The sequence below is a fragment of the Panulirus ornatus genome, chromosome 64 (genome assembly GCF_036320965.1).
Source record: "Panulirus ornatus isolate Po-2019 chromosome 64, ASM3632096v1, whole genome shotgun sequence".
Taxonomy (NCBI): Eukaryota; Metazoa; Arthropoda; class Malacostraca; order Decapoda; family Palinuridae; genus Panulirus; species Panulirus ornatus.
Genome location: NC_092287.1, coordinates 28,484,149 through 28,512,143, shown reverse-complemented (window position 1 = coordinate 28,512,143; position 27,995 = coordinate 28,484,149). Strand labels below are relative to the sequence as shown.

General features: G+C 42.3%; 1 protein-coding gene across 9 annotated transcripts in view; it reads right to left on the bottom strand.

The window, feature by feature from the left end:
- The window catches only part of LOC139746355 (ralA-binding protein 1-like), a 248,109-nt gene that overhangs the window by 8,460 nt on the left and 211,654 nt on the right, over window positions 1-27,995 (bottom strand). For all 9 annotated transcript variants that reach the window (XM_071657532.1, XM_071657536.1, XM_071657534.1 and 6 more), the window contains one exon: window positions 20,659-20,776. In XM_071657532.1, the coding sequence (XP_071513633.1) occupies window positions 20,659-20,776 (118 nt within the window). The remainder of the gene's footprint in view (window positions 1-20,658; window positions 20,777-27,995) is intronic.

Sequence of the window (27,995 nt, the reverse complement as noted above, 5' to 3'; positions counted from 1 at the left end):
AGAGTTTTGGAAAGAGGGGCAAGTATGAAGTCTGTTGGGGATGAGAGAGCTTGGGAAGTGAGTCAGTTGTTGTTCGCTGATGATACAGCGCTGGTGGCTGATTCATGTGAGAAACTGCAGAAGCTGGTGACTGAGTTTGGTAAAGTGTGTGGAAGAAGAAAGTTAAGAGTAAATGTGAATAAGAGCAAGGTTATTAGGTACAGTAGGGTTGAGGGTCAAGTCAATTGGGAGGTGAGTTTGAATGGAGAAAAACTGGAGGAAGTGAAGTGTTTTAGATATCTGGGAGTGGATCTGGCAGCGGATGGAACCATGGAAGCGGAAGTGGATCATAGGGTGGGGGAGGGGGCGAAAATTCTGGGGGCCTTGAAGAATGTGTGGAAGTCGAGAACATTATCTCGGAAAGCAAAAATGGGTATGTTTGAAGGAATAGTGGTTCCAACAATGTTGTATGGTTGCGAGGCGTGGGCTATGGATAGAGTTGTGCGCAGGAGGATGGATGTGCTGGAAATGAGATGTTTGAGGACAATGTGTGGTGTGAGGTTGTTTGATCGAGTAACGTAAGGGTAAGAGAGATGTGTGGAAATAAAAAGAGCATGGTTGTGAGAGCAGAAGAGGGTGTTTTGAAGTGGTTTGGGCACATGGAGAGAATGAGTGAGGAAAGATTGACCAAGAGGATATATGTGTCGGAGGTGGAGGGAACGAGGAGAAGAGGTAGACCAAATTGGAGGTGGAAAGATGGAGTGAAAAAGATTTTGTGTGATCGGGGCCTGAACATGCAGGAGGGTGAAAGGAGGGCAAGGAATAGAGTGAATTGGAGCGATGTGGTATACCGGGGTTGACGTGCTGTCAGTGGATTGAATCAAGGCATGTGAAGCGTTTGGGGTAAACCATGGAAAGCTGTGTAGGTATGTATATTTGCGTGTGTGGACGTATGTATATACATGTGTATGGGGGGGGGGTTGGGCCATTTCTTTCGTCTGTTTCCTTGCGCTACCTCGCAAACGCGGGAGACAGCGACAAAGTAAAAAAAAAAAAAAAAAAAAAAAATTTATGGATCTGGAGAAGGCATATGATAGAGTTGATAAAGATGCTCTGTGGAAGGTATTAAGAATATATGGTGTGGGAGGCAAGTTGATAGAAGCAGTGAAAACTTTTTATCGAGGACGTAAGGCATATGTACGAGTAGGAAGAGAGGAAAGTGATTGGTTCTCAGTGAATGTCGGCTTACAGCAGGGGTCTGTGTGATGTCTCCATGGTTCTTTAATTTGTTTATGGATGGGGTGGTTAGGGAGGTGAATGCAAGAGTTTTGGAGAGAGGGGCGAGTATGCAGTCTGTTGTGGATGAGAGAGCTTGGGAAGTGAGTCAGTTGTTCTTCGCTGATGATACAGCACTGGTGGCTGATTTGGGTGAGAAACTGCAAAAACTGGTGACTGAGTTTGGTAAAGTGAGTGAAAGAAGAATGCTGAGAGTAAATGTGAATAAAAGCAAGGTTATTAGGTACAGTAAGGTTGAGGGACAAGTCAATTGGGAGGTACATTTGAATAGAGAAAAAATGGAGGAAGTGAAGTGTTTTAGATATCTGGGAGTGGATTTGGCAGCGGATGGAACCATGGAAGCGGAAGTGAGTCATAGGGTGGGGAAGGGGGCGAAAGTTCTGGGAGCGTTGAAAAATGTGTGGAAGGCGAGAACGTTATCTCGGAAAGCAAAAATGGGTATGTTTGAAGGAAAAGTGGTTCCGACAATGTTATATGGTTGCGAGGCGTGGGCTACAGATAGAGTAGTGCAGATGAGGGTGGATGAGTTGGAAATGAGATGTTTGAGGACAATATGTGGTATGATTTGGTTTGATCGAGTAAGTAATGAAAGGGTAAGAGAGATGTGTGGTAATAAAAAGAGTGTGGTTGTGAGAGCAGAAGAGGGTGTTTTGAAATGGTGTGGTCACATGGAGAGAATGAGTGAGGAAAGATTGACAAAGAGGATATATATGTCAGAGGTGGAGGGAACGAGGAGAAGTGGGAGACCAAATTGGAAGTGGAAAGATGGAGTGAAAAAGATTTTGAGTGATCAGGGCCTGAACATGCAGGAGGGTGAAAGGCATGCAAGGAATAGAGTGAACTGGAACGACGTGGTATACCAGGGTCAACGTGCTGTCAATGAATGAATTATGAATTATGTACATATGTATATATACATATGTATACGTTGAGATGTATTGGTATGTATATGTGCATGTATGGATGTGTATGTATATACATGTGTATGTGGGTGGGTTGGGCCATTCTTTCGTCTGTTTCCTTGCGCTACCTCGCTAATGCAGGAGACAGCAACAAAGTATAATAAAAAAATAAAAAAAAAAAATCACCACTAAGGAAATTAAAAAAGTGAAGTTCAGAGTTTAAATGATTGGAATACCAGAGGTCCCTTGCCAATCACAGGGGTTACATTCCTTGAAAACCCCACAGTTGGCAAAACTGTGACTGGCAAAGTACTAGCTTAATGAAACATATGGAGTTGGGGGAAATGACCCCTTGATAGACATACCTTAACTCAAACTGTGAGCAATCAAAAATTAAAAATCAGCATTTCATATTTCAGAAAGGCATTTATAAAAGTATACTGAAATGACATAGCAAACTGTACGAAAAAAAAAAGAATAAAGATATGATACTGTATAAAACGATAGTGGTACATCACCCCTGATACTCTGCACTTAGCCTTCGTACGCTTACATAACAACCAACCATCTATGTTACACAAATGGCTCTTTTGTGCACTTACAAAACAACCAACCATCTATGTTGCACAAATGGCTGTCTCATTTTTCTTTATGGTTCGCAATGTTGAGTCACTAAAAACATTACGCTTCCTACCAGACAATAAACTTGCCAAATTTGCAAGACAATCAAGCGCACTTTTTGTCTAAAGAAACTTCTTTCTTGCCCTTCTTGGGATAGCACAACTCGCATCACTAGTTTTAAGCTTAGAGGTCATATATAAGAGCACAAAGAAACAACAAAAATTTATCAAAAATTTATAATGCCTTGAGATAACTTATGGAGTTCCTCCATTGGCAAGTCAAAATAAGATAGAACCATGCATTCAGAGTGAAGGCAATGATGCCTAAGTGATGCAGTTATCACACTTGTACATTGTTTTGCACATCTTCATGCCACCACTCTGCTAGATCCCACAAGGCTTGGCTAGAAGTTGCCCTTTGCTGCTATAACACTTGACTGACAGCCAGAAAAAAAAAATACTGTAACTACTTAAAACTCTATGCCATGGTGGATACTGAAAACCAGTTGAAAGTTGAAAATGCTGTTGTAGCAAGGGACCTCTGCAAAATAATTGAGTATACACTTCACTTTACAAGCTCATCATCTAAAAGAAAGCTATATTCAAGTACAATCAAGACTAAAGAGGCTTAGTGAAAGAACTAATCCTTGAGAACTCCACTGTAGAGCTTAACAGGTTTAAAGGTGAACCTGATATATGTGAATCTTACAATGTGGCTGGCTTTGAAGCTGGTCATCTATTCTTGGTCATTGCTGTGGAGTGTGGTTTCAAGTATCTTTTGTGTGAGGATGTGTCTTGGGGCAGTCAAATGCTTTGTCTATGTCTATTACCACTAAAACTGATAGGAACCGCAGCTGTGGTTGGTTGAAGCCATCTAGGATACATCACATGAGGTCTATGAGCAGTGGTGATGGAACAGTTGGGTCTATTGTGAAGGTGACAGTGGGACAGTTTATTTGATTCTGTTGTAAATACATTTTTCTGAGTTTGGAAGCTGAAGAAAAAAATAATATGGGGCAGCAGGAGGAAGGGGAGTATGTGGTCTGGAGGGTTCTCAGATTGGTATTACTTTGACAGGTTTCCAGATGTTAGGGATTTTGTTGCACACCTGAAAGCAGTTGAAGATATCTGTAAGTACTATGATTGGAACTAGGATAAAATATTTCAAGTAAATGTCTGATATGTCATCAGAGCTTGTTGCAAAAGAGTTCTGTAAAATGTTCTATTTGCATCACTTGTACCACTGGGAGTAACGGGAGGGTGAGTAGCTGTTTCTGTCTGGATTCTGAGTAAGTATTTCAAGACTTTCCTGTTTAGGTGTGTGGTATGTTTATGGCTGCTTCTTAAGTAGTGCCTCATGAGTATATTTGTGTATTCTAAGGAAGAACAGATGATGCTGGATTGAGCCAGAAAAGCTTCATGAATCGGGGCTGGGTCAGTGCAGTGAGAATGACTTTTTTTTTTTCACCATGAGATGGTTGCTGTGGAACTTGTGATTCACAGTGCTGGGGAAGGAGTACCACTTTGCAGTTTGCCTTTCAGTTATCAGTTTACAGATGGTCATGTTTATAATTTGGATATGTTGTGTGATCTTTAATAATGACGTGTGTTTTGTCTGACCTGATTTCTTTGTTTTATGAGATCTGCAACTTATGGAGGGAACATTGGGTTGTATTTCTCTCTTTGTCTTCGTGCTTTATGCTGGCTTGCTTGAAGATGTTGATGTAGTGTGAAACTACATGACTTATGGACGGGAAGTCACCTACAGAGACTACAGTATTGTGTAAAGGCTGACCAGTCTGCTTTCCTGCGATCAGTTTTTTTTTTGTGGCATAGTGGACTGAGTAGGCCAGGAGGAGTGTTATAAGGATAGCCTAATCATCAGAGGACAGTTCATATAGCATGCCCAAGGTGGTACGTGTATGTAATGCTGGTATGCAAAACTTAATGTTTGGCAAGGTTGGTTTGTAGGGTTGGGAGTCTGGTTGCAAAAGCTAAGGATGCTGAATGAATACAGCTGATTTATAAGTAGTTCACGGTGTGTGTGTGTGTGTGTGTGTGTGTGTGTCAATATCTTGGGTGTGTGTTGAGGCAAGTGGGACAGTTGGGCATTGAAATCTAAGCAGAGATAGGTCTTGGGTATGCTAGTCTGGTCCTGAAACTGGGGAATATATCTAAAAGAGCATGTGGTGGAAAAAGGTATGTGTTTTGATTGTTATATTCAGTACAGTGAAATTTCATTCTTATGGACTGAATTTCTATGGTCATGTTAGCTGTTTTGTACTCTTAGTGGTCTTCAAGAATGGCATTGCTTGGTGGATGAGTGTTATATGTCCTCCTCCTTGTCACTGTTGTCTGTCTTGCACTAAGGTTGTGAAGTTTTAAAAAGGAGGCAGGATGGCTCTGAATGTAAGCCTGGTTTCTAAGATGATAGCTGTGTGGAAGTTGAATTCTTGGAGTTGATTGAGTATTTCTGTGTCTCTCTTTGATGTCACTAGGACTGAGTTGTAGGTTGTTTAGTTTGTGGTAGAGGTCAGTGGGGTAGCAGGGTTTGTTTGTGAAGACAGATTTTGACAGATTTTGTGCTTTGTGGTGTTGTTTGTTGGGTATTCAAGCTGGGAGTTTGAGAGCTTGTGAAGGTGCAATGGGAGTTTTGTTTGAGTTGTTTTTGCATGTCCAATGCTTTCTGTACTAGTAATCTCCACATCTAATGTTAGGGATGCATAGCTGGAAATCACAACTTATTGAAAACACCAGGTAGATTACATTTTACCATATTATTCAAAGAGATAACTGGAGATTAAGTTCCTAGGGGAAATTTCTCAACCTAATGTGCACACTAAAAGAGGAGTAAAATGCCTGAAAATGTGCAGAATAATGCAGGTACATCATTAATCTACATATGAAAATGAAATTTTTTTTTTTTTTTTTGCTTTGTCGCTGTCTCCCGCGTTTGCGAGGCAGCGCAAGGAAACAGACGAAAGAAATGGCCCAACCCCCCCCCCCCATACACATGTATATACATACGTCCACACACGCAAATATACATACCTACACAGCTTTCCATGGTTTACCCCAGACGCTTCACATGCCTTGATTCAATCCACTGACAGCACGTCAACCCCGGTATACCACATCGCTCCAATTCACTCTATTCCTTGCCCTCCTTTCACCCTCCTGCATGTTCAGGCCCCGATCACACAAAATCTTTTTCACTCCATCTTTCCACCTCCAATTTGGTCTCCCTCTTCTCCTCGTTCCCTCCACCTCCGACACATATATTCTCTTGGTCAATCTTTCCTCACTCATTCTCTCCATGTGCCCAAACCATTTCAAAACACCCTCTTCTGCTCTCTCAACCACGCTCTTTTTATTTCCACACATCTCTCTTACCCTTACGTTACTTACTCGATCAAACCACCTCACACCACACATTGTCCTCAAACATCTCATTTCCAGCACATCCATCCTCCTGCGCACAACTCTATCCATAGCCCACGCCTCGCAACCATACAACATTGTTGGAACCACTATTCCTTCAAACATACCCATTTTTGGCTTCCAAGATAATGTTCTCGACTTCCACACATTCTTCAAGGCTCCCAGAATTTTCGCCCCCTCCCCCACCCTATGATCCACTTCCGCTTCCATGGTTCCATCCGCTGCCAGATCCACTCCCAGATATCTAAAACACTTCACTTCCTCCAATTTCTCTCCATTCAAACTCACCTCCCAATTGACTTGCTCCTCAACCCTACTGTACCTAATAACCTTGCTCTTATTCACATTTAATCTTAACTTTCTTCTTTCACACACTTTACCAAACTCAGTCACCAGCTTCTGCAGTTTCTCACATGAATCAGCCACCAGCGCTGTATCATCAGCGAACAACAACTGACTCACTTCCCAAGCTCTCTCATCCCCAACAGACTTCATACTTGCCCCTCTTTCCAAAACTCTTGCATTCACCTCCCTAACAACTCCATCCATAAACAAATTAAACAACCATGGAGACATCACACACCCCTGCCGCAAACCTACATTCACTGAGAACCAATCACATTCCTCTCTTCCTACACGTACACATGCCTTACATCCTCGATGAAAATGAAAATGAAAATATTTATCATTAATATCTATCAATGTGTGGATCAGGTGTTTGCTTTGAAGAATGTATGTGAGAAATACTTAGAAAAGCAAATGGATTTGTATGTAGCATTTATGGATCTGGAGAAGGCATATGATAGAGTTGATAGAGATGCTCTGTGGAAGGTATTAAGAATATATGGTGTGGGAGGCAAGTTGTTAGAAGCAGTGAAAAGTTTTTATCGAGGATGTAAGGCATGTGTACGTGTAGGAAGAGAGGAAAGTGATTGGTTCTCAGTGAATGTAGGTTTGCGGCAGGGGTGTGTGATGTCTCCATGGTTGTTTAATTTGTTTATGGATGGGGTTGTTAGGGAGGTAAATGCAAGAGTTTTGGAAAGAGGGGCAAGTATGAAGTCTGTTGGGGATGAGAGAGCTTGGGAAGTGAGTCAGTTGTTGTTCGCTGATGATACAGCGCTGGTAGCGGATTCATGTGAGAAACTGCAGAAGCTGGTGACGGAGTTTGGTAAAGTGTGTGGAAGAAGAAAGTTAAGAGTAAATGTGAATAAGAGCAAGGTTATTAGGTACAGTAGGGTTGAGGGTCAAGTCAATTGGGAGGTGAGTTTGAATGGAGAAAAACTGGAGGAAGTGAAGTGTTTTAGATATCTGGGAGTGGATCTGTCAGCGGATGGAACCATGGAAGCGGAAGTGGATCATAGGGTGGGGGAGGGGGCGAAAATTTTGGGAGCCTTGAAAAATGTGTGGAAGTCGAGAACATTATCCCGGAAAGCAAAAATGGGTATGTTTGAAGGAATAGTGGTTCCAACAATGTTGTATGGTTGCGAGGCGTGGGCTATGGATAGAGTTGTGCGCAGGAGGATGGATGTGCTGGAAATGAGATGTTTGAGGACAATGTGTGGTGTGAGGTGGTTTGATCGAGTAAGTAACGTAAGGGTAAGAGAGATGTGTGGAAATAAAAAGAGCGTGGTTGAGAGAGCAGAAGAGGGTGTTTTGAAATGGTTTGGGCACATGGAGAGAATGAGTGAGGAAAGATTGACCAAGAGGATATATGTGTCGGAGGTGGAGGGAACGAGGAGAAGAGGGAGACCAAATTGGAGGTGGAAAGATGGAGTGAAAAGGATTTTGTGTGATCGGGGCCTGAACATGCAGGAGGGTGAAAGGAGGGCAAGAAATAGAGTGAATTGGAGCGATGTGGTATACAGGGGTTGACGTGCTGTCAGTGGATTGAATCAAGGCATGTGAAGCGTCCGGGGTAAACCATGGAAAGCTGTGTAGGTATGTATATTTGCGTGTGTGGACGTGTGTATGTACATGTGTATGGGGGGGGGGGGGTTGGGCCATTTCTTTCGTCTGTTTCCTTGCGCTACCTCGCAAACGCGGGAGACAGCGACAAAGTATAAAAAAAAAAAAAAAAAAAAAAAAAAAAAAAAAAAAAAATCTATCATACTTGATCACCGTTTCCCGCATCAGCGTGGTAGTGCCAGAAAACAGTCAATGAAATGGCCCATCCATCCGTATTCATATATATATATATATATATATATATATATATATATATATATATATATATATATATATATATATATATATATATATATATATTTTTTTTTTTTTTTTTATACTTTGTCGCTGTCTCCCGCGTTTGCGAGGTAGCGCAAGGAAACAGACGAAAGAAATGGCCCAACCCCCCCCCATACACATGTATATACATACATCCACACACGCAAATATACATACCTACACAGCTTTCCATGGTTTACCCCAGACGCTTCACATGCCTTGATTCAATCCACTGACAGCACGTCAACCCCGGTATACCACATCGCTCCAATTCACTCTATTCCTTGCCCTCCTTTCACCCTCCTGCATGTTCAGGCCCCGATCACACAAAATCTTTTTCACTCCATCTTTCCACCTCCAATTTGGTCTCCCTCTTCTCCTCGTTCCCTCCACCTCCGACACATATATCCTCTTGGTCAATCTTTCCTCACTCATTCTCTCCATATGCCCAAACCACTTCAAAACACCCTCTTCTGCTCTCTCAACCACGCTCTTTTTATTTCCACACATCTCTCTTACCCTTACGTTACTCACTCGATCAAACCACCTCACACCACACATTGTCCTCAAACATCTCATTTCCAGCACATCCATCCTCCTGCGCACAACTCTATCCATAGCCCACGCCTCGCAACCATACAACATTGTTGGAACCACTATTCCTTCAAACATACCCATTTTTGCTTTCCGAGATAATGTTCTCGACTTCCACACGTTCTTCAAGGCCCCCAGAATTTTCGCCCCCTCCCCCACCCTATGATCCACTTCCGCTTCCATGGTTCCATCCGCTGCCAGATCCACTCCCAGATATCTAAAACACTTCACTTCCTCCAGTTTTTCTCCATTCAAACTCACCTCCCAATTGACTTGACCCTCAACCCTACTGTACCTAATAACCTTGCTCTTATTCACATTTACTCTTAACTTTCTTCTTCCACACACTTTACCAAACTCAGTCACCAGCTTCTGCAGTTTCTCACATGAATCAGCCACCAGCGCTGTATCATCAGCGAACAACAACTGACTCACTTCCCAAGCTCTCTCATCCCCAACAGACTTCATACTTGCCCCTCTTTCCAAAACTCTTGCATTTACCTCCCTAACAACCCCATATATATATATATATATATATATATATATATATATATATATATATATATATATATATATATTTTTTTTTTTTTATACTTTGTCGCTGTCTCCCGCGTTTGCGAGGTAGCGCAAGGAAACAGACGAAAGAAATGGCCCAACCCACCCCCATACACATGTATATACATACGTCCACACACGCAAATATACATACCTACACAGCTTTCCATGGTTTACCCCAGACGCTTCACATGCCCCGATTCAATCCACTGATTGCACGTCAACCCCGGTATACCACATCGCTCCAATTCACTCTATTCCTTGCCCTCCTTTCACCCTCCTGCATGTTCAGGCCCCGATCACACAAAATCTTTTTCACTTCATCTTTCCACCTCCAATTTGGTCTCCCTCTTCTCCTCGTTCCCTCCACCTCCGACACATATATCCTCTTGGTCAATCTTTCCTCACTCATTCTCTCCATGTGCCCAAACCATTTCAAAACACCCTCTTCTGCTCTCTCAACAGCGCTCTTTTTATTTCCACACATCTCTCTTACCCTTACGTTACTTACTCGATCAAACCACCTCACACCACACATTGTCCTCAAACATCTCATTTCCAGCACATCCATCCTCCTGCGCACAACTCTATCCATAGCCCACGCCTCGCAACCAGACAACATTGTTGGAACCACTATTCCTTCAAACATACCCATTTTTGCTTTCCGAGAAAATGTTCTCGACTTCCACACATTCTTCAAGGCTCCCAGAATTTTCGCCCCCTCCCCCACCCTATAATCCACTTCCGCTTCCATGGTTCCATCCGCTGCCAGATCCACTCCCAGATATCTAAAACACTTCACTTCCTCCAGTTTTTCTCCATTCAAACTCACCTCCCAATTGACTTGACCCTCAACCCTACTGTACCTAATAACCTTGCTCTTATTCACATTTACTCTTAACTTTCTTCTTTCACACACTTTACCAAACTCAGTCACCAGCTTCTGCAGTTTCTCACATGAATCAGCCACCAGCGCTGTATCATCAGCGAACAACAACTGACTCACTTCCCAAGCTCTCTCATCCCCAACAGACTTCATACTTGCCCCTCTTTCCAAAACTCTTGCATTCACCTCCCTAACAACCCCATCCATAAACAAATTAAACAACCATGGAGACATCACACACCCCTGCCGCAAACCTACATTCACTGAGAACCAATCACTTTCCTCTCTTCCTACGCGTACACATGCCTTACATCCTCGATAAAAACTTTTCACTGCTTCTAACAACTTGCCTCCCACACCATATATTCTTAATACCTTCCACAGAGCATCTCTATCAACTCTATCATATGCCTTCTCCAGATCCATAAATGTTTTGGTTGAGGTGGTGTGCAAAGTGAGAGGGTTAGGGAAAATGATTTGGTAAACAGAGAAGAGGTAGTAAAAGCTTTGCGGAAGATGAAAGCTGGCAAGGCAGCAGGTTTGGATGGTATTGCAGTGGAATTTATTAAAAAAGGGGGTGACTGTATTATTGACTGGTTGGTAAGGTTATTTAATGTTTGTATGACTCATGATGAGGTGCCTGAGGATTGGCGGAATGCGTGCATAGTGCCATTGTACAAAGGCAAAGGGGATAAGAGTGAGTGCTCAAATTACAGAGGTATAAGTTTGTTGAGTATCCCTGGTAAATTATATGGGAGGGTATTGATTGAGAGGGTGAAGGCATGTACAGAGCATCAGACTGGGGAAGAGCAGTGTGGTTTCAGAAGTGGTAGAGGATGTGTGGATCAGGTGTTTGCTTTGAAGAATGTATGTGAGAAATACTTAGAAAAGCAAATGGATTTGTATGTAGCATTTATGGATCTGGAGAAGGCATATGATAGAGTTGATAGAGATGCTCTGTGGAAGGTATTAAGAATATATGGTGTGGGAGGCAAGTTGTTAGAAGCAGTGAAAAGTTTTTATCGAGGATGTAAGGCATGTGTACGCGTAGGAAGAGAGGAAAGTGATTGGTTCTCAGTGAATGTAGGTTTGCGGCAGGGGTGTGTGATGTCTCCATGGTTGTTTAATTTGTTTATGGATGGGGTTGTTAGGGAGGTGAATGCAAGAGTTTTGGAAAGAGGGGCAAGTATGAAGTCTGTTGGGGATGAGAGAGCTTGGGAAGTGAGTCAGTTGTTGTTCGCTGATGATACAGCGCTGGTGGCTGATTCATGTGAGAAACTGCAGAAGCTGGTGATTGAGTTTGGTAAAGTGTGTGGAAGAAGAAAGTTAAGAGTAAATGTGAATAAGAGCAAGGTTATTAGGTACAGTAGGGTTGAGGGTCAAGTCAATTGGGAGGTAAGTTTAAATGGAGCAAAACTGGAGGAAGTAAAGTGTTTTAGATATCTGGGAGTGGATCTGGCAGCGGATGGAACCATGGAAGCGGAAGTGGATCATAGGGTGGGGGAGGGGGCGAAAATTCTGGGAGCCTTGAAGAATGTGTGGAAGTTGAGAACATTATCTCGGAAAGCAAAAATGGGTATGTTTGAAGGAATAGTGGTTCCAACAATGTTGTATGGTTGTGAGGCGTGGGCTATGGATAGAGTTGTACGCAGGAGGATGGATGTGCTGGAAATGAGATGTTTGAGGACAATGTGTGGTGTGAGGTGGTTTGATCGAGTAAGTAACGTAAGGGTAAGAGAGAGATGTGTGGAAATAAAAAGAGCGTGGTTGAGAGAGCAGAAGAGGGTGTTTTGAAATGGTTTGGGCACATGGAGAGAATGAGTGAGGAAAGATTGACCAAGAGGATATATGTGTCGGAGGTGGAGGGAACGAGGAGAAGTGGGAGACCAAATTGGAGGTGGAAACATGGAGTGAAAAAGATTTTGTGTGATCGGGGCCTGAACATGCAGGAGGGTGAAAGGAGGGCAAGGAATAGAGTGAATTGGATCGATGTGGTATACCGGGGTTGACGTGCTGTCAGTGGATTGAATCAGGGCATGTGAAGCGTCTGGGGTAAACCATGGAAAGCTGTGTAGGTATGTACATTTGCGTGTGTGGACGTATGTATATACATGTGTATGGAGGTGGGTTGGGCCATTTCTTTCGTCTGTTTCCTTGCGCTACCTCGCAAACGCGGGAGACAGCGACAAAGCAAAAAAAAAAACTTTATATATATATATATATATATATATATATATATATATATATATATATATATATATTTTCTTTTTTTTCTTTCATACTATTCGCCATTTCCCGCATCAGCGAGGTAGCGTTAAGAACAGAGGACTGGGCCTCTGAGGAAACATCCTCATCCAGCCCCCTTCTCTGTTCCTTCCTTTGGAAAAAAAAAAAAAAAAAAGAGAGAGAGGGGAGGATTTCCAGCCCCCCGCTCCCTTCCCTTTTAGTCGCCTTCTACGACACGCAGGGAATACGTGGGAAGTATTCTTTCTCCCCTATCCCCAGGGAATATATATATATATATATATATATATATATATATATATATATATATATATATATATATATATATATATATATATATTTTTTTTTTTTTTTTTTTTTTTTTTTTTTTTTTATACTTTGTCGCTGTCTCCCGCGTTTGCGAGGTAGCGCAAGGAAACAGACGAAAGAAATGGCCCAACCCCCCCCATACACATGTACATACGTCCACACACGCAAATATACATACCTACACAGCTTTCCATGGTTTACCCCAGACGCTTCACATGCCTTGATTCAATCCACTGACAGCACGTCAACCCCTGTATACCACATCGCTCCAACTCACTCTATTCCTTGCCCTCCTTCCACCCTCCTGCATGTTCAGGCCCCGATCACACAAAATCTTTTTCACTCCATCTTTCCACCTCCAATTTGGTCTCCCTCTTCTCCTCGTTCCCTCCACCTCCGACACATATATCCTCTTGGTCAATCTTTCCTCACTCATTCTCTCCATGTGCCCAAACCATTTCAAAACACCCTCTTCTGCTCTCTCAACCACGCTCTTTTTATTTCCACACATCTCTCTTACCCTTACGTTACTCACTCGCTCAAACCACCTCACACCACACATTGTCCTCAAACATCTCATTTCCAGCACATCCATCCTCCTGCGCACATCTCTATCCATAGCCCACGCCTCGCAACCATACAACATTGTTGGAACCACTATTCCTTCAAACATACCCATTTTTGCTTTCCGAGATAATGTTCTCGACTTCCACACATTTTTCAAGGCTCCCAAAATTTTCGCCCCCTCCCCCACCCTATGATCCACTTCCGCTTCCATGGTTCCATCCGCTGACAGATCCACTCCCAGATATCTAAAACACTTCACTTCCTCCAGTTTTTCTCCATTCAAACTCACCTCCCAATTGACTTGACCCTCACCCCTACTGTACCTAATAACCTTGCTCTTATTCACATTTACTCTCAACTTTCTTCTTCCACACACTTTACCAAACTCAGTCACCAGCTTCTGCAGTTTCTCACATGAATCAGCCACCAGCGCTGTATCATCAGCGAACAACAACTGACTCACTTCCCATATATATATATATATATATATATATATATATATATATATATATTTTTTTTTTTCTTTTTCATACTATTCGCCATTTCCCACGATAGCGAGGTAGCGTTAAGAACAGAGGACTGGGCCTTTTTTGGAATATCCTCACCTGGCCCCCTCTGTTCCTTCTTTTGGGAAAAAAAAAAAAAAAAAAGAGAGAGGGGAGGATTTCCAGCCCCCCGCTCCCTCCCCTTTTAGTCGCCTTCTACGACATGCAGGGAATACGTGGGATGTATTCTTAATCCCCTATCCCCAGGGATAATATATATATATATATATATATATATATATATATATATATATATATATATATATATATATATATTATTTTTTTATTATACTTTGTCGCTGTCTCCCATGTTTGCGAGGTAGCGCAAGGAAACAGACGAAAGAAATGGCCTAACCCCCCCCATACACATGTATATACATACGCCCACACACGCAAATATACATACCTACACAGCTTTCCATGGTTTACCCCAGACGCTTCACATGCCTTGATTCAATCCACTGACAGCACGTCAACCCCGGTATACCACATCGCTCCAATTCACTCTATTCCTTGCCCTCCTTTCACCCTCCTGCATGTTCAGGCCCCGATCACACAAAATCTTTTTCACTCCATCTTTCCACCTCCAATTTGGTCTCCCTCTTCTCCTTGTTCCCTCCACCTCCGACACATATATCCTCTTGGTCAATCTTTCCTCACTCATCCTCTCCATATGCCCAAACCACTTCAAAACACCCTCTTCTGCTCTCTCAACCACGCTCTTTTTATTTCCACACATCTCTCTTACCCTTACGTTGCTCACTCGATCAAACCACCTCACACCACACATTGTCCTCAAACATCTCATTTCCAGCACATCCATCCTCCTGCGCACAACTCTATCCATAGCCCACGCCTCGCAACCATACAACATTGTTGGAACCACTATTCCTTCAAACATACCCATTTTTGCTTTCCGAGATAATGTTCTCGACTTCCACACATTCTTCAAGGCCCCCAGGATTTTCGCCCCCTCCCCCACCCTATGATCCACCTCCGCTTCCATGGTTCCATCCGCTGCCAGATCCACTCCCAGATATCTAAAACACTTCACTTCCTCCAGCCTTTCTCCATTCAAACTCACCTCCCAATTGACTTGACCCTCAACCCTACTGTACCTAATAACCTTGCTCTTATTCACATTTACTCTTAACTTTCTTCTTCCACACACTTTTCCAAACTCAGTCACCAGCTTCTGCAGTTTCTCACATGAATCAGCCACCAGCGCTGTATCATCAGCGAACAACAACTGACTCACTTCCCAAGCTCTCTCATCCCCAACAGACTTCATACTTGCCCCTCTTTCCAAAACTCTTGCATTTACCTCCCTAACAACCCCATCCATAAACAAATTAAACAACCATGGAGACATCACACACCCCTGCCGCAAACCTACATTCACTGAGAACCAATCACTTTCCTCTCTTCCTACACGTACACATGCCTTACATCCTCGATAAAAACTTTTCACTGCTTATAACAACTTTCCTCCCACACCATATATTCTTAATACCTTCCACAGAGCATCTCTATCAACTCTATCATATGCCTTCTCCAGATCCATAAATGCTACATACAAATCCATTTGCTTTTCTAAGTATTTCTCACATACATTCTTCAAAGCAAACACCTGATCCACACATCCTCTACCACTTCTGAAACCACACTGCTCTTCCCCAATCTGATGCTCGGTACATGCCTTCACCCTCTCAATCAATACCCTCCCATATAATTTACCAGGAATACTCAACAAACTTATACCTCTGTAATTTGAGCACTCACTCTTATCCCCTTTGCCTTTGTACAATGGCACTATGCACGCATTCCGCCAATCCTCAGGCACCTCACCATGAGTCATACATACATTAAATAACCTTACCAACCAGTCAACAATACAGTCACCCCCTTTTTTAATAAATTCCACTGCAATACCATCCAAACCTGCTGCCTTGCCGGCTTTCATCTTCCGCAAAGCTTTCACTACCTCTTCTCTGTTTACCAAATCATTTTCCCTAACCCTCTCACTTTGCACACCACCTCGACCAAAACACCCTATATCTGCCACTCTATCATCAAACACATTCAACAAACCTTCAAAATACTCACTCCATCTCCTTCTCACATCACCACTACTTGTTATCACCTCCCCATTTGCGCCCTTCACTGAAGTTCCCATTTGCTCCCTTGTCTTACGCACTTTATTTACCTCCTTCCAGAACATCTTTTTATTCTCCCTAAAATTTAATGATACTCTCTCACCCCAACTCTCATTTGCCCTTTTTTTCACCTCTTGCACCTTTCTCTTGACCTCCTGTCTCTTTCTTTTATACATCTCCCACTCAATTGCATTTTTTCCCTGCAAAAATCGTCCAAATGCCTCTCTCTTCTCTTTCACTAATACTCTTACTTCTTCATCCCACCACTCACTACCCTTTCTAATCAACCCACCTCCCACTCTTCTCATGCCACAAGCATCTTTTGCGCAATCCATCACTGATTCCCTAAATACATCCCATTCCTCCCCCACTCCCCTTACTTCCATTGTTCTCACCTTTTTCCATTCTGTACTCAGTCTCTCCTGGTACTTCCTCACACAGGTCTCCTTCTCAAGCTCACTTACTCTCACCACCCTCTTCACCCCAACATTCACTCTTCTTTTCCGAAAACCCATACAAATCTTCACCTTAGCCTCCACAAGATAATGATCAGACATCCCTCCAGTTGCACCTCTCAGCACATTAACATCCAAAAGTCTCTCTTTCGCACGCCTGTCAATTAACACGTAATCCAATAATGCTCTCTGGCCATCTCTCCTACTTACATAAGTATACTTATGTATATCGCGCTTTTTAAACCAGGTATTCCCAATCATCAGTCCTTTTTCAGCACATAAATCTACAAGCTCTTCACCATTTCCATTTACAACACTGAACACCCCATGTATACCAATTATTCCCTCAACTGCCACATTACTCACCTTTGCATTCAAATCACCCATCACTATAACCCGGTCTCGTGCATCAAAACCACTAACACACTCATTCAGCTGCTCCCAAAACACTTGCCTCTCATGATCTTTCTTCTCATGCCCGGGTGCATATGCACCAATAATCACCCACCTCTCTCCATCAACTTTCAGTTTTACCCATATTAATCGAGAATTTACTTTCTTACATTCTATCACATACTCCCACAACTCCTGTTTCAGGAGTATTGCTACTCCTTCCCTTGCTCTTGTCCTCTCACTAACCCCTGACTTTACTCCCCAGACATTCCCAAACCACTCTTCCCCTTTACCCTTGAGCTTCGTTTCACTCAGAGCCAAAACATCCAGGTTCCTTTCCTCAAACATACTACCTATCTCTCCTTTTTTCACATCTTGGTTACATCCACACACATTTAGACACCCCACTCTGAGCCTTCGAGGAGGATGAGCACTCCCCGCGTGACTCCTTCATATATATATATATATATATATATATATATATATATATATATATATATATATATATATATATATATTTTTTTTTCATACTATCCGCCATTTCCCGCGACAGCGAGGTAGCGTTAAGAACAGAGGACTGGGCCTTTGAGGAAATATCCTCACCTGGCCCTCTTCTCTGTTCCTTCTTTTGGAAAATTAAAAAAAAGAAAAAAAAAACGAGAGGGGAGGATTTCCAGCCCCCCGCTCCCTTCCCTTTTAGTCGCCTTCTACGACACGCAGGGAATACGTGGGAAGTATTCTTTCTTCCCTATCCCCAGGGATAATATATATATATATATATATATATATATATATATATATATATATATATATATATATATATATATATATATTTAATGTATGTATGATTCATGGTGAGGTGCCTGAGGATTGGCGGAATGCGTGCATAGTGCCATTGTACAAAGGCAAAGGGGATAAGAGTGAGTGCTCAATTACAGAGGTATAAGTTTGTTGAGTATTCCTGGTAAATTATATGGGAGGATATTGATTGAGAGGGTGAAGGCATGTACAGAGCATCAGATTGGGGAAGAGCAGTGTGGTTTCAGAAGTGGTAGAGGATGTGTGGATCAGGTGTTTGCTTTGAAGAATGTATGTGAGAAATACTTAGAAAAGCAAATGGATTTGTATGTAGCATTTATGGATCTGGAGAAGGCATATGAAAGAGTTGATAGAGATGCTCCTTGGAAGGTACTAAGAATATATGGTGTGGGAGGAAAGTTGTTAGAAGCTGAGAAAAGTTTTTATCGAGGATGTAAGGCATGTGTACGTGTAGGAAGAGAGGAAAGTGATTGGTTCTCAGTGAATGTAGGTTTGCGGCAGGGGTGTGTGATGTCTCCATGGTTGTTTAATTTGTTTATGGATGGGGTTGTTAGGGAGGTGAATGCAGGAGTTTTGGAAAGAGGGGCAAGTATGAAGTCTGTTGGAGTTGAGAGAGCTTGGAAAGTGAGTCAGTTGTTGTTCGCTGATGATACAGCGCTGGTGGCTGATTCATGTGAGAAACTGCAGAAGCTGGTGACTGAGTTGGTAAAGTGTGTGAAAGAAGAAAGTTAAGAGTAAATGTGAATAAGAGCAAGGTTATTAGGTACAGTAGGGTTGAGGGTCAAGTCAATTGGGAGGTAAGTTTGAATGGAGAAAAACTGGAGGAAGTAAAGTGTTTTAGATATCTGGGAGTGGATCTGGCAGCGGATGGAACCATGGAAGTGGAAGTGAATCATAGGGTGGGGGAGGGGGGCGAAAATCCTGGGAGCCTTGAAGAATGTGTGGAAGTCAAGAACATTATTTCTGAAAGCAAAAATGGCTATGTTTGTAAGGCAAGGTGGCGATGGGAATGAATAAAGGCAGACAGTGTGAATTGTGTGCATGGGTATATATGTATGTGTCTGTGTGTGTATATATATGTGTACATTGAGATGTATAGGTATGTATATTTGCGTGTGTGGACGTGTATGTATATACATGTGTATGGGAGTGGGTTGGGCCATTTCTTTCGTCTGTTTCCTTGCGCTACCTCGCAAATGCGGGAGACAGCGACAAAGCAAAATAATATAATAATAATCGAAAGAATAGTGGTTCCACTAATGTTGTATGGTTGCGAGGCATGGGCTATGGATAGAGTTGTGCACAGGAGGGTAGATGTGCTGGAAATGAGATGTTTGAGGACAATATGTGGTGTGAGGTGGTTTGATCAAGTAAGTAATGTAAGGATAAGAGAGATGTGTGGAAATAAAAAGAGCGTGGTTGAGAGAGCAGAAGAGGGTGTTTTGAAATGGTTTGGGCACATGGAGAGAATGAGTGAGGAAAGATTGACCAAGAGGATATATGTGTCGGAGGTGGAGGGAACGAGAAGTGGGAGACCAAATTGGAGGTGGAAAGATGGAGTGAAAAAGATTTTGAGTGATCGGGGCCTGAACATTCAGGAGGGTGAAAGGCGGGCAAGGAATAGAGTGAATTGGATCGCTGTGGTATACCGGGGTTGACGTGCTGTCAATGGATTGAAGGTGCTGTCAATGGATTGAATCAGGGCATGTGAAGCGTCTGGGGTAAACCATGGAAAGTCCTGTGGGGCCTGGATGTGGAAAGGGAGCTGTGGTTTCGGGCATTATTGCATGACAGCTAGAGACTGAGTGTGAACGAATGGGGCCTTTGTTGTCTTTTCCTAGTGCTACCTCGCTCACATGAGGGGGGAGGGGGATGTTATTTCCATGTGTGGCGAGGTGGCGATGGGAATGAATAAAGGCAGACAGTGTGAATTGTGTGCATGTGTATATATGTATGTGTCTGTGTGTGTATATATATGTGTACATTGAGATGTATGAGTATGTATATTTGCGTGTGTGGACGTGTATGAGTATACATGTGTATGGGGGTGGGTTGGGCCATTTCTTTCGTCTGTTTCCTTGCGCTACCTCACAAACGCGGGAGACAGCAACAAAGCAGAATAAATAAATAAATAATGAAAAAAAAAGAGAAAAGGATACATGGGATGGTAAAAACCAGCCTGGATGCAAGCAGCAGTTACAGGATCCTATAGAATTCTGAGTTATGAGCAACTGGGATTCAGTGGGCAATAACATTACCTCTGTGACAGTCTGAGTGCTTAAGAATGGGTCCAAAATGAGAGAGCTGGTGCAACCATGGCTGAGTAGGTTGTGAAGGATGAGGAAGGAAATTGCTTCTTCAATGGAAATACTGAATTGGAAGGTCCTCACCCTGATTTTCAAAAGGGCATCATATAGCATGTCTCTTATGCTCATGGGACAGAATGCAGGGGAGAGAAACTGTCATTACTAATAAAGCGTATGCCATGCTAAACTTACCAAAAGGTATTCAACGTCCAAAATTTACTTTCAGGTAAGACACCATTATGATATGAATACTAAACAACTTACTTGATATTAAGAAATAAATCAAATTTTCACTAAATCAATTCCTGATGTCTTACCAATACTACATTTGATATAAAAGTTGTTATAGAACCACCAAGTTACATTACCTGAAGCGAAGAATTAGCTTTTGTGACCGAAGACAACTGACTTAGCATTTCTTCTTCTGTGTCACTTTCACCATCACTTTCACTACCTTCACTCTCACTGCTATCATAAGAATATGTCCTGATGGGGATTGAAAAAAACCATGTAAGTATATCTATTGTAGCTTGAGAAGTAACAATGAAACTTTATATGTTTACATGTGGACTTTCAATCATGTTGCTGTCCAGTATGGGGAAAGTTCAAGACAAATGAGGTTCCATCTTCTTACAAAACTTTCTCTACCAGCATTATACATTTTAGACTGTTGTAAACTAATCAATAAGTCACATAAAGATTCTTCCAGCCACCTACCACTGTATGACAATATATTTTTCAAGAGTTTGAGGAAAGGAACCTGGATGTTTTGGCTCTGAGTGAAACGAAGCTCAAGGGTAAAGGGGAAGAGTGGTTTGGAAATGTCTGGGGAGTGAAGTCAGGGGTTAGTGAGAGAAACAAAGCTCAAGGGTAAAGGGGAAGAGTGGTTTGGAAATGTCTGGGGAGTGAAGTCAGGGGTTAGTGAGAGGACAAGAGCAAGGGAAGGAGTAGCAATACTCCTGAAACAGGAGTTGTGGGAGTATGTGATAGAATGTAAGAAAGTAAATTCTCGATTAATATGGGTAAAATTGAAAGTTGATGGAGAGAGGTGGGTGATTATTGGTGCATATGCACCTGGGCATGAGAAGAAAGATCATGAGAGGCAAGTGTTTTGGGAGCAGCTAAATGAGTGTGTTAGCGGTTTTGATGCACGAGACCGGGTTATAGTGATGGGTGATTTGAATGCAAAGGTGAGTAATGTGGCAGTTGAGGGAATAATTGGTATGCATGGGGTGTTCAGTGTTGTAAATGGAAATGGTGAAGAGCTTGTAGATTTATGTGCTAAAAAGGACTGATGATTGGGAATACCTGGTTTAAAAAGCGAGATATACATAAGTATACTTATGTAAGTAGGAGAGATGGCCAGAGAGCGTTACTGGATTACGTGTTAATTGACAGGCGTGCGAAAGAGAGACTTTTGGATGTCAATGTGCTGAGAGGTGCAACTGGAGGGATGTCTGATCATTATCTTGTGGAGGCTAAGGTGAAGATTAGTATGGGTTTTCAGAAAAGAAGAGTGAATGTTGGGGTGAAGAAGGTGGTGAGAGTAAGTGAGCTTGGGAAGGAGACCTGTGTGAGGAAGTATCAGGAGAGACTGTGTACAGAATGGAAAAAGGTAAGAACAATGGAAGTAAGGGGAGTGGGGGAGGAATGGGATGTATTTAGGGAATCAGTGATGGATTGCGCAAAAGATGCTTGTGGCATGAGAAGAGTGGGAGGTGGGCTGCTTAGAAAGGGTAGTGAGTGGTGGGATGAAGAAGTAAGAGTATTAGTGAAAGAGAAGAGAGAGGCATTTGGACGATTTTTGCAGGGAAAAAATGCAATTGAGTGGGAGAAGTATAAAAGAAAGAGACAGGAGGTCAAGAGAAAGGTGCGAGAGGTGAAAAAAAGGGCAAATGAGAGTTGGGGTGAGAGACTATCAGTAAATTTTAGGGAGAATAAAAAGATGTTCTGGAGGGAGGTAAATAGGGTGCGTAAGACAAGGGAGCAAATGGGAACTTCAGTGAAGGGCGTAAATGGGGAGGTGATAACAAGTAGTGGTGATGTGAGAAGGAGATGGAATGAGTATTTTGAAGGTTTGTTGAATGTGTCCGATGACAGAGTGGCAGATATAGGGTGTTTGGGTCGAGGTGGTGTGCAAAGTGAGAGGGTTAGGGAAAATGATTTGGTAAACAGAGAAGAGGTAGTAAAAGCTTTGCGGAAGATGAAAGCCGGCAAGGCAGCAGGTTTGGATGGTATTGCGGTGGAATTTATTAAAAAAGGGGGTGACTGTGTTGTTGACTGGTTGGTAAGGTTATTTAATGTGTGTATGACTCATGGTGAGGTGCCTGAGGATTGGCGGAATGCGTGCATAGTGCCATTGTACAAAGGCAAAGGGGATAAGAGTGAGTGCTCAAATTACAGAGGTATAAGTTTGTTGAGTATTCCTGGTAAATTATATGGGAGGGTATTGATTGAGAGGGTGAAGGCATGTACAGAGCATCAGATTGGGGAAGAGCAGTGTGGTTTCAGAAGTGGTAGAGGATGTGTGGATCAGGTGTTTGCTTTGAAGAATGTATGTGAGAAATACTTAGAAAAGCAAATGGATTTGTATGTAGCATTTGTGGATCTGGAGAAGGCATATGATAGAGTTGATAGAGATGCTCTGTGGAAGGTATTAAGAATATATGGTGTGGGAGGCAAGTTGTTAGAAGCAGTGAAAGGTTTTTATCGAGGATGTAAGGCATGTGTACGTGTAGGAAGAGAGGAAAGTGATTGGTTCTCAGTGAATGTAGGTTTGCGGCAGGGGTGTGTGATGTCTCCATGGTTGTTTAATTTGTTTATGGATGGGGTTGTTAGGGAGGTAAATGCAAGAGTCTTGGAAAGAGGGGCAAGTATGAAGTCTGTTGGGGATGAGAGAGCTTGGGAAGTGAGTCAGTTGTTGTTCGCTGATGATACAGCGCTGGTGGCGGATTCATGTGAGAAACTGCAGAAGCTGGTGACGGAGTTTGGTAAAGTGTGTGGAAGAAGAAAGTTAAGAGTAAATGTGAATAAGAGCAAGGTTATTAGGTACAGTAGGGTTGAGGGTCAAGTCAATTGGGAGGTGAGTGTGAATGGAGAAAAACTGGAGGAAGTGAAGTGTTTTAGATATCTGGGAGTGGATCTGTCAGCGGATGGAACCATGGAAGCGGAAGTGGATCATAGGGTGGGGGAGGGGGCGAAAATTTTGGGAGCCTTGAAAAATGTGTGGAAGTCGAGAACATTATCCCGGAAAGCAAAAATGGGTATGTTTGAAGGAATAGTGGTTCCAACAATGTTGTATGGTTGCGAGGCGTGGGCTATGGATAGAGTTGTTCGCAAGAGGATGGATGTGCTGGAAATGAGATGTTTGAGGACAATGTGTGGTGTGAGGTGGTTTGATCGAGTAAGTAACGTAAGGGTAAGAGAGATGTGTGGAAATAAAAAGAGCGTGGTTGAGAGAGCAGAAGAGGGTGTTTTTGAAATGGTTTGGGCACATGGAGAGAATGAGTGAGGAAAGATTGACCAAGAGGATATATGTGTCGGAGGTGGAGGGAACGAGGAGAAGAGGGAGACCAAATTGGAGGTGGAAAGATGGAGTGAAAAGGATTTTGTGTGATCGGGGCCTGAACATGCAGGAGGGTGAAAGGAGGGCAAGGAATAGAGTGAATTGGAGCGATGTGGTATACAGGGGTTGACGTGCTGTCAGTGGATTGAATCAAGGCATGTGAAGCGTCCGGGGTAAACCATGGAAAGCTGTGTAGGTATGTATATTTGCGTGTGTGGACGTGTGTATGTACATGTGTATGGGGGGGGTTGGGCCATTTCTTTCGTCTGTTTCCTTGCGCTACCTCGCAAACGCGGGAGACAGCGACGAGGTATAAAAAAAAAAAAAAAAAAAAAAAATGCTCTGTTTCTTGATTTGCCTCTTCAATGATCTTTCTATGTTGATTTCAAACAACTGTTCACTCATGATTTTATCAGACTCATTCAGAAACTTGCAAGCTGCAATTACATCTCCCATTTTTTGCTCTCTTCCCCCATGGGGGATGGATCATACATGTTAACCTCTCCTTGTCACTTGGTTCCATTCATCAAATACATATCTGACAACTCTGGAGTGAGTTGCAATCCTGGTCATTCCTTAATTTTCTGATTTCATCAGCATCACCAACAAACATATTCAAAATTCCAGTCCTTCTGGAGGGTCACTTATATCTGCCAGTAGCCCCAAGGCTGACTCAGAAAGGCCTTGATGTGTCTTCTCTTATCGCTTAACTCCGATAACTTTCAATCCACCAAAGGAATTTTCCTCATACGTCTGCCTAAATATCCAATTTCTTTACCAACCTTTCATGAAATCTCTTATTTGTACAGTACAGGGAGGAAGTTTTATACTAATAGGGCCTCATCTCTAGAACATTCTTTCATACAACTTTTTTAATGTCTATATAAAGCCTGCATTAACCAAGTCTTTAGTAACTTCATTCCATTCATCCACCACCCTTAGACTATTAAAGTACTTCTTCACATATGCTTAAAAAGGATCTTGCTTGATTTCATGTTGTCTTCTGGTTGTTCTATCCCTACACATCTGGAAGAAATATTCACTGTCTACATCTTCAATCAGACTGAAAAACTTATATGTTGTGAACAGGTCAACCCTTACTCTTCTTTCTTCCAAAATGGGCAAATCACTGTAACTCAGCTCTTAATCTGATACCATCCTTGTTGCTCTCCTCCGGACCTCCTATGTGTTCATTTAGGAACACAGACCAAACTTGAGAAGCATATTATAGTTTGTACCTTATGTATGATAAGATCAGCTTGCTGAAAATTTCCCTATCCATGAACTTGAGTGCAATTCTTATATTTGCCGGCAGACAGTTGGTCTTCTTCACTATTCTCCAAAGTTGGGACTCTGGCAACAAGTAAGGGACAATGTTGACTTCTAAGTCATTCTCATACATTGATTCCTGCCACATGATAATCATAGTGAGGCCTTCTTTCACTGTGCCCCATCCTCAATACTTTCCATTTACTTGGTCTAAACATCATCAACCATGAATCAGACTAACTTTAGAGTTTTTCATGGTTCCATTGTAAGGTGGCGCAATCCTCCACCCTTTTCACTACCCTCAGGACCTTTTCATCGTCTGCTAATATATTCAGGCAGGACTCCATACCTTCTGTCAAGTCATTTGCATAAACCAAAAGAAGTCAAGCTCCTAAACAAAATCCTGTGGCACTCTGCTGGTGACCTCAACCTTCATTTAGAAGGTCCCTCTGACATGTGTTCTTTGTTCTCTTCCACTTCAATAATCTTCTATACGATGAGGGAGTTTCCCTGCTTATTCCAAATAGTCAAATACTTTCTATCTAGTAATCTATGAACACAAAAATCTACCCAACCACCTCAGTTATATAGAATGGTGCTCACTTTATCTTTAAAGTTTATTTGACTTGTTATGGATTGCCTCTTATGTTTGAATCCATGCTGCAAGTCATCATCTATATGTTTCCTTATTATTCTTTTCCAGTATCTTTCACACTATGGTTGTTTAGGATACAGCATTAGTCTGTAGTTTGGTGCTTTTCCCTGATCCTTTCTGAGATACTCTGAGATAAGCTTTACACACTTGAGCTTTTGCCCTTTCTTGACACTAATCCCTCTCCCAATGATTTCTGAACATTTCACATGGTCTGTCAAAATCTGTGCAGACTCCTTGTTCACCTTAGTTTTTCAAGTTGCATAAAAACGTATTTAAAGTTGCACATTCAAAGATATTCATAATACAATGAAAAAAAATCATTTCAGAAGTATACTTCATCCATAACTATTACTCTGATAATAAATATGTATTAGTTCTCAAGATGTCTCAGAATATTGTACTGCTTTGAAAGTGCAGAACTGGCTTGACGTCAAGTGAGCTGTTGCTATGTGTTTCACTGTTTATTTCACCTACATAGCCAAAGAAGTTCCTTTGTCATCAGATGGCACAGTTATACTGTCATTGGAATGGAAAACTGAAGGGAAGGTAGTATGACAGAAATTGTTAAGAGATAGTTTTGGCTGACAACTAGAAAGATCTATGAGTAGAAAAACATGAGTCTGTCATACTTCCACTGAATTAAGGAATGCTTTGCTCTATAAGTATCATATCTGAATTGATTTCAGTCAGATATGAAGTTTGAATGTGTTAAAGGAAGGAGTGTTTTCAAGGAATGTATTGCCAGGTCCCATGACTGAAGAGCTTCAGAACTGGTTAAGCCATTTATACCTTTAAAAAGCTGCCTCTACCTCCTCCAGAGTATATCTCTCTATCATGTTTTCATTTCTTATCTTCTCCACAGTATATCCCTATCTTCTTTTTCTCCACATTATATCCCTATCTTCTTTTGTGTTCATGTTCATATGTATGTGTGGACAGAAATAAGAATTTGTAATTACCTGCTTATACATTACAGGGAAAGAATTCTAATCTTTTGAGGCCCTGTCTTGTAAACTTCTTTTTTTCTACCACAGTCTTTTCAAATTTACTATGTTGTTTGCATTCCTTGATATGGGTCGTTCTATTCATCCACAATTATAATGCCATGCAAATATTTCACCACCTTCTGTACAATCTTTATGTTTTATTTATCTTATTTTTCATAATACTTAATCGCTGTCTCCCGCATTAATGATAAGGTAGCACAAGGAAACAGATGAGGAATGGCCCAACCCACCCACATACACATGTATATACATAAATGCCCACACATGCACACATACATACATATTATTATTATTATCATTATCATTAAAAGGGAAGGGAGCGGGGTGCTGGAATTCCTCCCCTCTCGTTTTTTTTTTTTTTTTTTTTTTTTTTTTATTTATTTTATTTTTTTTTTCCCAAAAGAAGGAACAGAGAAGGGGGCCAGGTGAGGATATTCCCTCAAAGGCCCAGTCCTCTGTTCTTAGCGCTACCTCGCTAATGCGGGAAATGGCGAATAGTATGAAAAAAAAAAAAAAAAAAAATTATTATCATTTATTATTATCATTATTATCATTTTGCTTTGTTGCTGTCTCCCGCGTTTGCGAGGTAGCACAAGGAAACAGATGAAAGAAATGGCCCAACCCACCACCATACAAAAGTATATACATACACATCCACACACGCAAATATACATACCTATACATCTCAATGTACACATATATATACACACACAGACATATACATATATACACATGTACATAATTCATGGTCGCATGGAGAGGGTGAGTGGGGGGAGATTGTCCCGGGGATGTGTGTGTTAGGGGTGGAGGGAGCGGGGAGGGGTGGGGGACCAGGTTGGGGGTGGAGGGATGGAGTGGAGGGTGTTTTGGGTGGTCAGGGCCTGGGCATGCGGGAGGGTGGGGGGCGTGAGGGGAATGGAGTGGGTTGGAGCGATGTGGTGTACCGGGGCGGCGTGCTGTCAATGGATTGAGCCTGAGCATGTGAAGCATGTGGGGTGAACCATGGAGGGATCTCTGGGGCCTGAATGTGGAAGAGGAGCTGTGGTCTCAGTGCATTGTACATGACAGCTGGAGACTGAGTGTGGACAAGTGTGGCCTTTGTTGTCTTTTCCTAACGCTGCCTCGCGCACATGCGGGGAGGGGGGGTTGTTGTTTCGTGTGTGGCGGGGTGGCGATGTGAGTGAGTGGGGGGGGGGGACTGTGAATTAT